This window comes from Homalodisca vitripennis, unplaced genomic scaffold, assembly GCF_021130785.1.
Source record: "Homalodisca vitripennis isolate AUS2020 unplaced genomic scaffold, UT_GWSS_2.1 ScUCBcl_8628;HRSCAF=16810, whole genome shotgun sequence".
Taxonomy (NCBI): domain Eukaryota; kingdom Metazoa; phylum Arthropoda; class Insecta; order Hemiptera; family Cicadellidae; genus Homalodisca; species Homalodisca vitripennis.
Window position 1 is genome coordinate 22,452 of NW_025784789.1, and position 16,780 is coordinate 39,231.

General features: G+C 34.6%; 1 protein-coding gene across 1 annotated transcript in view; it reads left to right on the forward strand.

Annotated features, from left to right (window-relative positions):
* LOC124374477 overlaps positions 1 to 16,780 on the forward strand; it is a 42,616-nt gene that overhangs the window by 13,047 nt on the left and 12,789 nt on the right. The window contains exons 5-6 of the mRNA XM_046832682.1: positions 1,438 to 1,559; positions 11,748 to 11,873. Coding sequence (XP_046688638.1) covers positions 1,438 to 1,559; positions 11,748 to 11,873 — 248 coding nt within the window. The remainder of the gene's footprint in view (positions 1 to 1,437; positions 1,560 to 11,747; positions 11,874 to 16,780) is intronic.

A 16,780-nucleotide genomic window follows, 5' to 3' on the forward strand; every position in this document is an offset into this window, starting at 1 on the left:
AATATTATATTTAATAAATGATCCATGACATTTACCATATAATATTTATTGCTTTTTACTTTCGATGGGGTGACACCAGGTGCCACCCAAGGTAGCTACGCCACTGTATACATGTGATATTTTTAGCTTTCTCAAGCATTTATGACCTGGCCCTTTAAATAGTTGTATTTTACAGAATGCTACTATCCCAAGGGAAGTAGTTGTTCATTACCACCAGTGCTGTCGTAACCTGTGTTATGGCCGGAGACATTAATGTCAGCCCAGCCCGTTCAACTGCTAGTTCCTTTTACAAGGTTAATATCAATTTTTCAGGTTTTCCAAAAAACATAACTGCCGTAGTGTGCTCTGAATAGGTGGTCTACGTTTGATCAGAAAGTACCTTTTCTTTTTTTAATAAGTTCAATTTTTAGAAACTACTGTGGTAAAATACATTTTTACTTGTAAATAATGGGCACCTTGTATAACTATATAACCTAAAAACCTTTAACATTATATACACCACCACTGTTTTCACAGTAAAATTTTTTACAAATCGGCTATTCTAAATTATGTTTACATCCTTTTTTTTAAAAAAGACGCATCATTTTAATGTATAATATTTTTTTAATTTAAAAGTACAGTTTTTAAAACCACTGTGAAACCAAATTTTTTCATACTTATATAGTCTAATTTTCTGTTTTTTAATAAGTAAAATAATTTACAACACTTTGTAAAAGTTAAAAATCGTGTTTTATGAATATTACAAAGAAAGTCTACAAAATCCCAAAGAACTGTTGTGTATTTCAGAATCTCTAATGTACCGTCCTGGTTTAAAACTAAAATTAGCACAATGTAACAAATACACAACAGTGAGATATAAAGTACTTGAATTGAAGAGATATCACATATTGCCAACAATTTTATTTCTGATAATTTAGACAAAGCAATATAATATAATCAAAAATTAAAAACTATCTATCAATTCATAATTGTACTGTTGAACACAACATATTCAAAGACAAAAATACAGTATACATCACCAAAACTGTAACTTTGGTGTGACTTTTATATTCGTGTAAGCATATTTTATCATCAAGATTGTCTTCTTGGAATATGAATAAAGTATTGGACCCATGTGGCATGTAGGTCAAACAATTTTAAATTGTAAGATACAAGATATGTGAAGTATATTGCCACAAATAGTATTTTTATTGGGCTAACCATAATCATCTAATAAATGATCTGAAGAATTGACCATTTTATGAAAAAAATATTAAATGGGATTATGTATGTATGTACCTTTATTATGCTATGGTAAAAAGTAATGTAAGTGCATAAAATGGTTTTGATGAAAACTATTTTATTTTATATATGTAGTTAATAAATTTATATAAGTAGTTCTGGTATGATAGGGTATGACAGTGCTATCTTGATATCCACAGAATGTTTATGTTCTAGATTCGCAGAAATTTCAAGTAGCTGCCAAACACCTTAAAAGATACTGTAATCTCTTATCTTCAGGGATTCTAGACATTTCCTATCTGTCAAGTGTCCTGCCTCATTTTTCATTGTATTTAAAGGTATGCAAAATGTTTTTCAATGATTTAAGCATCCAAAAAGTAAAGGAAAAAACACTTAGGTCATACAGTAAACTTCTTTTAATCCAGCACAATTAGGGCTTGAGGCATGCCGAATTATCAAATATACCGGATTATTGGATGTAGATCAGATAAATAATGTAGACATAATAAAAAACACGTTTGATTATTCAAATGTAACCTTCAGGTAGTCCTCATTATATGTAGATCTATAAGTGCTATTTTTTTAATGGTCAATTTACCGTGCATAGTCTACGCATCACAACAATTGGGCGGAACACAGGGTACATTCATTACGGTTCATCACAACCCAGTATCTTACTGCCACTGCCAACCTATCTCAGAAGGCAGTGGCGAAAGACGTCAGTTGTTTAGAGTCGTCCTTCCACCACAAACCTGTGCTGAGCACATTAGCTTGGAAAATGATTTACTATAACTAGACTTAATTGAGTTGAAATGAAAGTGCACCTGTTTACACAGGCTGACGGCCATGGTCAGTCACGTGAATCGATATCACCCGAAGTTAGCCAAACATGACACCTAGTCTCTTTTCTACGCCTACCTAAACGCTGTGTCCACCACAAACGGAAAAAAACATCATTACGTATTAACTATTGATGTATTGTGTTGTTCAAGAGAATTTTACTTTTCCAAAACATGCCAGATTACCAAGCTTGCCTAACTGTAGGATGCCGGATTAATGGAATTTTACTGTACTATAACGATTTCAAGACACTTGGATGGGATCAGATCATAAAATGTTGGATCTGTTAGTCAGATCTGTTTTTGATCCTAACAGCAGTACAAGTATCCACTATCAGAACCTTTTATAAATGTTTCATTTATAGTAAACTAATCAATGGTTACTTAAAATAATACATTAAGTAATAGTAATATACGGCTACTAGAAATGTTATTTAAGTATTGGCCTAAATCAATAGTACATGTTAAATTAAACAGATGAAGCACTGCTTCTTTAGTGTAAACTCACTGTTTAATAAAATTTATATATGGGTTTGTCAAGTACAAGTACTTTTATATGTTAATGAAAATACTTTGCTATTATAATTAAAACCAATATTAAAATGTGTCAACGTTGTGACATCACATTCAGTTATAATTTTGTTTATATTGTATAATGTTGAACATGATACTTAAAGTTTATTAATAAACTAAAACGGTTATGAGTAGTCATGAGTTGTACTTACCAAAAGAATAATACAACGTAATACGAGGCATGTTTTTAAAGTAAGTACTGTTTTGATATAAAAAAAATCAACAAGTAAATTTTTAAAACAAAACTTTATTTACCTGAAAGAGCATTCTTTTCTCTACTTCTCTACATAATTTCCATTATTATTAAGGCACTTGTCGTATCTTGGGACCAGCTTTTGTATGCCGTTGTCAAAGAAGCTTGCACAGACGTTTTTACTTCTTCATCATTGGAATGACGCTTCCCCGCCAAATGCGTCTTCAAGTGCAGAAACAAATGGTAGTCGCTAGGCGCTAGATCGGGACTGTATGGAGGATGGTCCAATTGTTCCCAGCCAAATGAAGTGATGAGCTCTTGCGTTCGATTTGCTGAATGTGGACGAACATTATCGTGGAGCAAAACGACGCCTGCACTCAGCATGCCACGCCTTTTGTTTTGAATTGCGCTGTGCAGTTTTCATAAAGTTTCACAGTACGCGGCTGCATTAATCGTTTCACCACGAGGCAGAAAATTGACCAACAACACACCCTGTCTGTCCCAAAAGACAGTGCACATGATTTTCTGGGCAGAAATTGTTTGCTTGAATTTGACTTTCCTACGGGATGTTAAATGCCGCCATTCCATTGACTGTCGTTTTGATTCTGGTCTAAAGTAGGCTATCCACGCCTGTAACGATATGGCTTAAAAAATCATCGCCCTCGTTACTGTAATGCTCGAGAAAGCTCAATGCACTGCCCAATCGTTTGGTTTTGTTCTCATCATTCAACATTTTCGGTACCCACCGTGAACACAGTTTCCGATAATTTAAACGTTCGGACACAATTTCATAGAGAATACTTCTTGATACAGCAGGAAATTTTTCAGCTAAGGAAAAAATTGTGAACCGTCTGTTCTCTTTCACTTTACAGTCCACTTTTTGAATGAGATCATCTGTATTGATTGAAGGTCGCCCACTTCGTTACCCATCATGAACGTTTGTGTGGCCATCTTTAAAGGCCCTAACCCATTTCCGCACCATTCCTTCACTCGTAATGTTTTCACCATAATCTTCACTGATTTGACAATGAATGTCAATTGCTTTTAAGCCTTTAGCATAGAGAAAACGAATCACAGCACGCACTTCACAGTCGGTGGGATTCTCGGTAGTCAGCAGCATTTTAAAATCACATAAACAAACAAAGACTCGATCAAACGGCGTCGTAATGGCGTCTGTGGCTTCCCAACTGATGTAGCTACACTACACGCATGCGCTAAACGACAACTGCAGCACTGCGGCGGCGTAATTTTAAAACTGTACTTACTTTAAAACCATGCCTCGTATTTATTCAAATAAAATTCAAAATTATGTTTATAAATGTCGAGAGTAGCTGTTTTTAATTTAATGTATGTTTTAACCCTTGAAATCGCAGTTAAAAATTCGTGTATTTGCAGGCCAATTTTAGGTAATTTGTTGCCTATCTGTAAAAGTTCTTTGATTAAGATAAAGAGCCATATTTGGAAAGTGAGTTCCATTTTTTAAGCTAATTTTACTTTTACTTGAAAGAGTATACCTTACACTATTTTCTGCATACATTCTGCTAATGTTCAAAAACTTCTCTATTTTCACGGTACCTTGTGACAAACAGCATTGCCAATGTAATTTTGGAACACCAGTGAGCATTTGTGGAACTCATCAGGAACACAGCTTGTGAAAACCTAAGCGGTCGGTCTGGAAAAATGTGATAGTATACAGTTTGGGAAATTTGTAGAAATTCGTGTGACCGTATCTTTATTGTGAAACATCTGTTCTTGTAGATGTTTTCATCAACTTTACTCATCAGGTCATCATTTACGACTAAAGGTCGACTCCAAGCCTCATCGTGGCCATTTGGCCGATCTTCATTAAACATTCTAACCCACCTTTACACCATTCAGGCACCCATCAAGTCTTCACTATTATTGGCTTTAACTTGACTAAGAATTTCAGCCGGTTTTACATTCATTGTGTTTAAAATTTAATTACAGCAAGGATCTCACAGTTGGTAGAATTAGTAACTATCTTAATAACTGAATGTGCACGCAAACTGAAAACACAATGTATAGTAATACCAATTTTGTCATTTGAACAACCGTAAGAATTGTGTGCATGTGCAGAACACTGACTGCAGTGGCAGTACAATGGAACAGTACTTACTTTCCGTGTACACCTCGTATTTATGATGTCTTTTTCTCACAGAAAAAGTATAAAAAGTTATCACAAGTTTTTTTTTTACTAAAATGAAAGGGGGAGTGTGCACCTACCAAAGGAATGGTTTTGTAAAAATAATAAACTTTCAATTTAATCAAAGGTTTGTAATTTTTATTTAGTTTCAAAATATATATAATGTTCTATATGTTTTCTTGCCAAAAAACAGTAGTAGTGCATGAACAACTGATTTTGTTACAGTTCATACGACTTTTTTCAAAAATTGAAAGTAAATTTAAAATAAGCAGTACAATTCTCTAATTGATATTAAAATGTAAAAGAACATATTTCTAAATAGTATTACACAATTAATTAAATGTTTTTCTTACTAAAATATAGAATAATCCATAGCCTAAGGTTTTTTACACTGTCCTATAAATATTTTACAAACACAGTCAATTCTTGATTATCCTGGTTATTATTATATTAGTATTATCAACGGCAAGCCTCCAACAGTTATCCCAAAAACATGGTTAAAACAAAGAGAGCCATTAACATTGTTAAATTAGTAATTTATTGCTAAATGAAATGGCTTTCAGTTAAACTTGTCTAATAAGAGCATTTGTATTGTCTATTTCGTTGGGAATAAAAAAGATTACACACTTTAATAACATGGAAATAAATAAAAAGTCTCATGAATTAAATAAGCTCATCCAGTTGCCAAACAGCAATCCCCAGTCTGCACCTGTAAAGTGTAAGCCCATTGTGCAATACCACAATTATTACATTGTGGCTGCTGATGAATTAACACGTTCGCTGCGGCAAGAGCGGCCAATGATGTACCCGATATGCGGCAAAATTCGAACTTGCGATTTTCGTTGAATTGGCGTTATTTTGGTTTGATGCGCTATAAAATAATGATATTCGATTATATTACGTTCTTATGTGTTCGTAATCATCGGGACTGTCCGGACAGTGGCCCGCATTTTTGGCATGGCATCATTTATGTTAACATATGACGGGCTATATAAAATTTAATTATAACTCACCAAATGTGTTGTGTGATGTCCAAAAGTAGCAAGAATACTTCAATCGACTTTGATATGCATCAGGTTCCGTTGCTAGACAACGCTACTGTCCGGAAAGTAGTCCCGCACATAGCGTAAAACACCCACAAAGCCCGCGGTGCAGATCGCCACCGCGTGCTGTCCGTACAGTAAAACAAATAGAAGTATCGTTTGAATGAATTTACTAAGGAGACAATACATACTGTATACAAAAAAAGCAAAATATGTGTATACTGTATACAAGAAAAATATTGACACCACACATATAGATAAAATCGCAATACCGGTAAAAGATTACCTTACTTTTAATTTAGTAGTAATAACCTATCCAATTTGTAAACAAGCCTTGCTGCTAATACGTCTATTCACGAAAACAATAACACAAGGGGAAAGAAATTAGGAACACGTGTTTTATTGTTTTCCTACTGGTTCATAATAGCAATAAACAAGTGAAATTTCAGCTGTTTCGCTGGCACTGTCGGAACAGTAGGCCCGCATTTCCAGGACGAACTGACGTATCAGAAAGTAAGTATACTTCATCTAGAACAAGCTTGAAAAGTTTCTGACAATTCCCGCAAGATCGCAGAACGTGACAAGCGAAACGAATAAGCAATGCATTGTGCGTATCGGCACTGTCCGGACAGTGCCTCGCAGTTTTGGCGAGGGTCACGGGACTGTCCGGACAGTGGCCCGCAGCGAACGTGTTAAGTACATTAATTCGAACTATTATGGATTTGTATAAACATATTATAAACTATGTCTATTTATAGGGAAAGAATCTAATCACTTAATCTAAATAAATAGATTTACATACACTTTCAAATGTCAATAATTTGCAGACAGTTCATAATTTGATAATGTACATATTTGTATTATTTTATAACTATATTAAGGTGAAAATCTTTTGGAATTAGTCAAAATGTTCTAAATTAACAATACATAAAGAAAACATAATTGAATGCAAATAAAAAGAAGATTCCGATTACATATTTACAGATACATATTACATATTTGCATAGATTATAAATATTAAATTTTACACTATACAGTCAACTCCCGATTATCCGCGATCCGCGAACGATAGCCTATGTACTGTACTTACTGTATGCATATTAGTGATAAATGACTAAGTAATAAGTAATATGGTGGAATATTAACTACATAATGTACTGTATAGACAGTTATTTGAAGACGTAAGTTGTGTTGGCGACGCGTGATGTGTAGCAGTGAGAGTGGCGGTGTGACTCGTCTGGCAGGCGGGCAGGCACCCAGCTCAGTCTGCTCCCCTCCACTTATTTGCCTCCCGTCTCACTTCCCAAGCATTTCCACCACTGCCACCTCCACTCCCTTGTGTCACTGCGCACTGTTGTCGCGCATCAGCCATTACTGTCACTCATCTGCCATGACTCATCAGTCTGTCACTGCCTATTGTCTACACTACACTGTTTACTTTACATTTGTTGCGTTATTCTAAACATCTGTATTTTTGTTGATTAGTTAGTGTATTGACTGTTCAACCTTTTCTTAGTGACTGGCCTTCCGTGTGTCAACTGTTCTGCTGTTTCTTTTTGAAGTGTCTTTCGTGTGTTATTGACTATTCTGCCATTTCTTATTGACTGTCTTTTCTTGTGTGTTATTGACTGTTTATCTAGGTGTGCCTTTACTTTGTTTTATCAGTATACTGTAGGCCTATATTAATTCGCTATGTCAGAAAAACAAAAGAGAGTTGTTTTAACAATCAACCAAAAACTTGAAATAATAAAAAAACTACAAAACGGTGTTTTGAAAAAACACCTGTGTGCAGAATATGGCATTGGAGAAACGACCGTACGTGACATCTTTAAACAAAAAGATAAGTTATTGTCGTTTGCTGCTAGTGCTGAAACGTCGTCTGCAATGAAAAAGAGAAAGGCAATGAAGCTTTCTACCTATGAACACCTAGACGCTGCACTACTTGAGTGGATTGCTCAGTTAAGGAGTGAAGGTACGCCAATCTCAGGTCCGATCCTAGCAGCAAAAGCTGAACATTTTCACAAACTGCTTGGCCTCGAAGGTATGTTTAATGCTTCTTCTGGTTGGTTAACTAGGTTTAAGCAACGCCATGGCATCAGGGAAATTTCACTGCAAGGTGACAAACTCAGCAGTGACACTGAAGCTGCTGAACTATTTAAAGCAGAGTTTGAGGAGTATGTTGCTGCTGAAAATCTGACTCCAGACCAGATTTATAATGCAGACGAATCTGGTTTGTTCTGGAAATGTTTGCCGACACGTACACTTGCTTTTGAAAGAGAACATCAAGTTTCAGGGCACAAATCTAGTAAGGAAAGATACACAATTCTTTGTTCTTTGTAAACCTCCCTGTTCAGTACTTTTCTCAAAAAAAAGGATGGATGGACCAAAGAATCTTCAAAGAATGGTTTGAAAAACACTTTGTCCCACAAGTTGAAAACCATCTTATGTCCAAAAACTTGCCCCTGAAAGCAGTTTTATTAGTAGATAACGCCCCTTCACATCCCGCTGAAAATGTGATGAAATCTGTTGATGGGAACATTGTTTTAAAGTTTTTTAACCGCCAAATGTAACTCCTTTGATCCAACCAATGGATCAAGGAGTTATTGCAGCCACAAAAAAGAATTATAGGTCCCATTTACTAGAAAGAAGAATAAATGAAGGTTATGACCTGAAATCGTTCTGGAAAGATTTTTCTATTCTTGACAGCATTTACGTCATTGCAGCAGCTTGGAAGTCAGTAAAATCGTCAACCTTGCAAAAATCATGGAAGAAACTAATGGCGAGTGAAGAAAACAGCAATATTAGTGTAGAAGAAGAAGCCCTTCAAGATCAATCTGATGTAGATTGTGCATTAGCTTTAGTACAATTGGCAAGAACCGTCGAAGGGGGTGAGCAAGTTAATGACGAAAACATCAATGAATGGATGAACTGTGATGCTGACGATCCCGGGTACGAACTCCTGAGTGATGAAGACATCATTAACAAAGCTCAGGGAGTCGAAGAAGAAATTTACAACAATGAAGAAGAAGAGATGCCTCCTCAATCTCGTGTTTCACATGAATCAGCTCTACAACACGTTGAACGACTTATTGAATATTTAGAGGGCGAAGACTTCGGGACAGTTGCAGACGATCTTACATTACGTAAACTTAGATCACAAATTAGGGTTAAGTGCCATAACAAAACAAAACAGAAGAAACTTACTGATTTTTTTAAAGCAAATTAATTTGCAGTTAATGTAATATAAAATAATTTTATTATTTAGAGTAGGGTATTTACAGAACAGTACTGTATTTTCATTCCCGTCTATGTATATTTTTAGTTAGCTATGATGTACAGTACAGTACTACTAACTTTTAAATTGTTTGTACTCGATACTGTATTAACTGTAGGCTTACGTAACGGTATACAATACCGGTACGTAATGTTAACTTTGAACTTATTCCAGCCTTTTAAATGTAATAAAAACTTAGTTATAAGTCATTAAATAATGTCCTACTTTGCTTATTTCGAGTTTTTCTTTGCCTTTCTTTACGTTTTGCGGATTATCCGCGAATCACGTTATCCGCAGCCGCCAAGCCACCCTATTCCGCGGATAATCGGGAGTTGACTGTATACCTAAACATTAATGTATAAACCTAAAAAATAATACACTAATCATGTCTAATTATACCCAAGTTAAGTGACAGTTCTTATTAGACACATAAAGATACATATTAAATATTACATTAAAGATGTTAAAATTTAAATATTATATTATACATTTTAAATTTTACATATTATATTATTACTTTTCATAATTTATAAGTAAAAAGTAAAAATCTTTAAAGAAGTATTAAGATTTATCTTAGACCTAAGATTTAGGCTGCTTCAATTTAAAATTCACTTTACACACATGCTCATAATCAAGACAGGTAGGGCCACAGGGGCCTGCTTGCAGGGTTGCAGTGAGCAAGTGTGTGCGTGGGTGTGATAACATTGCTCCACCATTTACCTGTTCTAAACTGCGCACGCTCTATTAGTTCTATGACATTCTGTTTAGCACTGCTCGCCAGTCACTAATAGCGTGTGTTTCTAGCGTTAGCTGCTAAGTGGCATATTTGTCGAGGGATTTCAAAAGGACATAATTTATAACATTGAAAAGTTTATCTTCTCAGAAGGATCAATAATCAAGGCTTTTACTAATTTCTTGACGATTTCAAGTTTTTATTGTATTGAAAGAACAACACGTTTCCTCTTTTTCCAATGCACTACAACACTGTATAATTTATATACCTGTATACTAATAAAATTTGTAAGAAATCAAAATGAAAAGATAAATTAACAGAATGCCACACACTTAATGTAAACAAGAGATCACTGATTTGGTTCAATCACCTGTAAAAGACTAACAGAAACAGTTTCGTGACAACTTAAGTTAAATAATGGGAGGAGATGAAAGATGTTTCCAGCAAACAAAGGGAGTCTAAAACTAGCCGCATTCACAACACTTACAGTTAACAGCTAGATGGACTCACCAGCAGGCAATCTACAAATGCTGTATGGTATCTAATATTTACTATTAGTATTATAAAACTCAATGTAAATAAAAAGGAAGTAAAATTGTCAAAAAAACTATGCACAACTGTTTTTAATTTGCATTGACCATACAATTGTTTTTTCTTTATTGACATCAACATTTTTACCCCACCTAATCCGCAACACTGTTGTTCCGTCTCCGGAAAATCGGGAGTTGACTGTATTTGTGATAAATCCCACAATCATTGCTAAAAACTTTCTACAATACTTAGTACCTTTTTTTACATTGATTAATTTTCTGTACATTTGTGGTCATTAAGCTTAACAGATATGAAAATTAATTACTGTCAGAACTTAAAAATATAAGTTAAAATATTGTATGATAACAATTATAGAACTAAACCACTTATATTGGCCCCAAAGAACTTCAGCAAACATTATTATACCACAATAGAACACTGACATAAAGCAAAATGCCAAAAGATTTTATTTTCATTGACAAACCATTACCAAGCTGTTTAGAAAAAAAAAACATCACTGAAATCAGCAGCTGTTTGTGAATGCAGTGGTATGTGAATCATGTTTTTTTCTGTTGACATGTGTACCAAGATAAACTTCATACCGGGCATTTGTCAAATTGATTGTAAACTGGCTATGCCATTATAGGAACAATAAAATTAACCGACTATCAGGCGATTGCCACTTGTATGGTTTACAGGACAATTTAAATTTAGACTAGAAGCTTGCTTAATTGTAAGTCTGTTTACTATTGTCGTTGTTATCAGTTTAACTTTGTAATGTTGACTTTCTCTTGATTGATTTTAGTCATAGTTTATTATTTATTATTATGTAAACATTGATATTGAATCAAACAATACCTTTAATCAAACACTAGCTTTTACTATATATTGGGTATGACAATACCCAAATTTTTGTGATATATAAGCAGAAATAGGAAAATATTTGTTGAGGAGAAAGAAATACAAATAACTCTGTTTCTTTAACACTGAATTATAGCCTAGGTGAGCTTCTTTTCCAGGAAGCAATAGATCCAGGTCAGGCCGTAAGAGGTCAAGTAAGTTGTAAATTTTTCTTCAATATTCTCTGATGTTTTTTGTTATTCAAGCAAAGAGAAACATTTTATTAAATATCTTCAAATATTAAAGTATGGTAACATATTTTTGTGTTCATCACAGGATGGGAATTACAATCCTGTTTTAAGGAAGTTAATTGAAGAACTGTCATCAAATGCTTCCTTACCTTCTATTCTTATTTATTCACTGGCAAATATCAATATACATCAAGGACAAAGTCCTTGTAAGGTGAGTTGGAACAAGATTAAGACATTAAGTAACATAAAAGTCTATAAATTTAGGCAGTACTAGTGTAGTTATCCGGATGTAGTTTAGGCGGATTTAAAACCAATTATCAAAGGTGTGTACATTCGTTTTAACTTGTACAACTTTTATTATCTGAACTGACTTCACACAGAGTCTCCACCTGACTTTGAAAACCATGAATATTGTTAAAATAAATATTTTTTATTATATTACAAAATGTTCTGCAAATGAAGCATATTATTAAAAATTGATGAAATAAAACCCATTAGATACTTTTTTAACCTTTTGACTGATTGTGCAGCCGACTGAGCTAGTTGCGCTGAGACAAACTTGCTCAGACAGCACGGTACCGTGATCATTTCATTCATCTTTGGTAACCATGTATGTTGTATATAACTATTTTATTGCTGTTGTTAATTATTCTAGTGTATTTAGATTTTACCCCTAAAAAATATCTTTGAAGGTGTATTGGTCTATTTTAACCAGGATATAAATAAGGCAGTTTATTCCACAGTCCTTTTATGATAGGACACTATTAGAATACAATCCTAGAAGTTTTTAGTTTGTTATATTTTGAAAAACATTGAACAGCACATAAAGCAACGTCGCAACTCCCACACGTGTAGCGGAATTCATATCTCTTTTTTTCTGCCAATCCCTCCCCCTCCTACCAGCTCCCCCACACAACACAAGATCTCACTCCAACTCTTGGACAATTAAAATACACATCAGACAGCTGATTAGTATGCAAGATAGCTCACATGACTTCGTCAGAGCGCTGATAGCATTGAGCGAGAATACTCTACATCAGTAATGATGGTAAGTGCTCTGCTTGCGAGTATACTCATCTACAGCAGTCAAAGGGTTAACTAAGAAACAGCAAAGGTTACTCATCATCAAGCATTATTGCTGCTTCACCTAATATTTCACCCACCACACGTCATTGTAAAAACAAACCCAAATATGGCAGGGAGCACTTAAATAACTTTTTACAGTATAACTTGTCCTTGTGATAAGGAATACATAGATAAGGCAAAAATGCAACTAAATGTGAGGGTTAAGAACATAAAGACAATACGACAAAAGGGTTAGTGGAAAAGTCTAAGTTGCTCAACATTGTTATGAAAATCATTATCAGAAGTGGGATTCTGACATAATACACCATGTAAGACATATGTAATTATTAGTAAAATAAAATTCATAGAATCGATGTACAGATAGTTGCTGGAAAGGAAGTCTTGTATTACAATTCGAGACAAACATCCTCCGGATGTAAGTGGATACGCACATCCGCCCAGACGCCGATGGTGAACAAACAGGAAATGCTTGTTTGTAAAAACCGTGCGACAATGTAAGGGACAGCCATGCTGATATGAAAAATTGTTACTCACCAATTATGATGGAGAGATTTGGCAGAGGCGTGGTCAATGAGCTGGCGGGAGAAGAACATCAAAACTGAAGAACTAGGAGGAGAGGTAGAAGTCGAGGCCGGAAATTCGAAAAGTGAAGTTCGGGAGTGTTTGTGTTCGTGTGCGGAAAAATATCTCTAGGCGTAATAAGTGTGAAGTGGAATAAAATGTAAGTAATTTTAAGAACTTAGTATATTTTAGGGTTCATTAATCATTTTCAATTCCATATCCATTTAGTTGTTCACAATTTCGAAAATGTAAATTCATGTAAATGTTTAGCTATTTAAAAGAAAGGTTCTCACGTTATTCCATGAACTCATAATTATTGCAACACTACAAAATTACTAGTAAAGGTTATAATGAAATAATTTAAAATAAATTGTAATGAATAATTTAATATTAAATATGTCTTCAAAGTATTAAGACATTAAAATTTGTGCTTAATATATCGGTTGACCCAATCAATTGTTAATTAAAATTTTTAATCAATTTAAAGAGATGTTGTCAAAATAAAATATGTGTTGGCTCATTTGAGGGTATTTGTACTGCCAATCTAACCTATTATTAAATCCTCTCACAGCAACCCTTGCTCATAGTATGTCACAAGCTTAATCTTAAACTAAACCAAACTATAAAACCTTACATGGTGGAGGCGTTAAAACTCGGTTGGCATTCAAATTCCTCACATGGGCAAGCACATAGTTTCATAGGCTAGGTATAAATTAGAACTAAATAATATTCATAAGAAAGTATTTAACTAAAATAGCCTACTTCAGTGACAAACCACTCATTTACCTAAAAGACAAATTAAATTTCCAATAACTCAAAAATATTTTCAAACCCGTAATTAGAGTAACGCCAAGTAAACTAACGAGGTACGTCAATGGACATGTATAATTAAATGGAAACTATACTAAATGAAGATTTAATACCATTAGACACATATATTACTTCCAAAAGTGACATAATAAAAATATTAAATGAAAATGGAATACTATCTAGAGACACAGACACTGTAGCAGACCTCAGACCTATCCTAGCGGCACTTAAGAACTTAACACGTATAAGCGCAAGTCACCCTAATATTAAAACCATCTTTAATAATTTAACTACACGAAAGACTCACCTTAGTGAAGAGGACAGGGAAAACTATAAGGATCTAGCTACAATCGAGGATTTTCTAGCGCAGAGAACTAATTTATATGACACAGTACATAACCCTGAGGCGGACATCAAGACACAAGCACCCCCAACCTTAGCACAACATTACGAGCCACTCACACTATCTGACACAGCAACCATGGGGGAAAACATACCGCTAATATCAGCTGGGACTTTTAGACAGATTTTTTAGACAGATTCCTAGTGGCAGCAACTTCAAACAGATGGACAGATAACACTAAAGTTAATTTATTCCCAGCGCATTTATCAGGCACAGCACTAACTTGGTTCAAACACTACAAGCAAAAACAACGAGGGGAAGTTATACAATGGGATCAACTTGCTAAAAGTTTCATAGAGGCTTTCACTCCATTAGCACAAACCCAGAGTCTACAAATGATTTTAGAACACAAAATACAGGGAGAGAACGAGCCAACACTAACCTATTTTTTAGATATATTAACAACATGCCGAAGATATGACCCTACAATACAGGACAAGCAAATTATACATTTTATCATACAGGGACTAAAACCAGAAATCTGTAAACGAGTTATAGGCCTGAAAAACGACACCTTAAGTGATGTAGAAAATAATTTAAAAATTACAGAACAGCTAGTTCTAAAACAAATGAAAAACAAAGAAAGGTACAAAAGGGTTGCAGCAAACAAACCCTATAGTACACCCTTATATGAACAAAACATCATCCATAAACTACAAGCAGAAGTTAACACCCTAACCAATTTAGTAGCTACCCTAAGTACAAACCAAATTTCAAATCATAACCACAAGTACGAAAGGTCTCCATCCCCGTATGAAAACTCAAAATATAAACCAAGATATGATAGAACACCTAGTCCTCGCCATATGGAAAGCCCAAACTACCCCAAACAAACCCAAAGGCCACCTATGATTAAACACGTTACTTTCAGTGATAGGAGAAGACAAAACCATTCCCAAATACAACCTGCTAGACAAAATAGGTATTGCACTATTTGCCGTAAAGACAACCATAATACTGAACAATGCTGGTTCAAGCAACGTTCATTAACTTCTCAAACCCAAAGTAACTGCTTGGCACCTAAAACCAACAATACACAAGAGCTGTTCTGCAGGTACTGCAAGCGAACAAACCACAATATCGAATCATGTTACAAGTCTAATTATTATAAACAAAATCATCAAAAAAACGGGAAATAGGGGGAGGTCACACTAACCCTTACCGAACTTCCCCCTTATCAAAAGCGAAAACAAATAACACCATAGATCTTAACCAAAGGAATCGACAAACTTACAAATGTATAAAGTCTATGACATTTACTCCAACTAACCCCAAAGTACTACCACTATCAACCCCTGGAAAGACCAGTTCAGAAGTGATATTTAAAGCCATAGATTATAATAAAAAATTCCCACCCTTAAAGAAGATGGAAGAAATTGAACAACCTATTATGCAAAAGCCTATACACACCATAAAACTTCAATCTGTGTTCAATCCAACCCCAACCCTAAGCGAACCAAACCCCTCGGGGACAACAAATATAAATAAACCCAGCTTTACAAGAAACCTTGCAGTCTCAGAAAATTTCACAGGACAGATAAAACCTAGCGTATTAAAGGTAGTAGCGCACGTAAAACAGGACCCAGATTGTAGTATGGGGGAGGTAAACACACATACTGGATTGGAAGAAACCATTGAGATAGACACTATACAGATTTTAAATCACATAGAGCAACAGAAGAAACAGAATATGATAGCTTGTACTAACTTGCAAGAAATAACGCAAGACAGGATACACAGACCGAGGAAAAATAAAACATTATTATTAGAGGATATTTATGAACTCATATTTAATTGCGAAAATAAAACTACGAAGAAGATACCTGTCCTAACAATAGACGTAGCCTTGACCACAAACCCTCGACATCCAGTACCCTGCATTATAGATACAGGATGTAACATAAACATTATTAGAGCAGACCTAGTTTGTGCAACAAAATTAAATACTAGCAACATACCCTCGTTGATATCGGCTAACGGTATATACCATTAACAGTTTTGGGTTCGACAAAAATCGCCATAAAAATTGGCAAAGTAATACTTGAAGACACGTTTTATGTGACACCTGATCTAAAAAGCTCAATATTGGTAGGAAACATATTCCTATTTCAGAACTGCGTGGAGTTAAACTATAAAAATAAAACAATAAAAATTACCAAATATCAGATTGAACATATAATACCTATGAATGAACAGTGGCAGTTAGACATCAAGAATTTTAAAAACACAGGAGTTAGAAGTACAGCAAATAACAGATG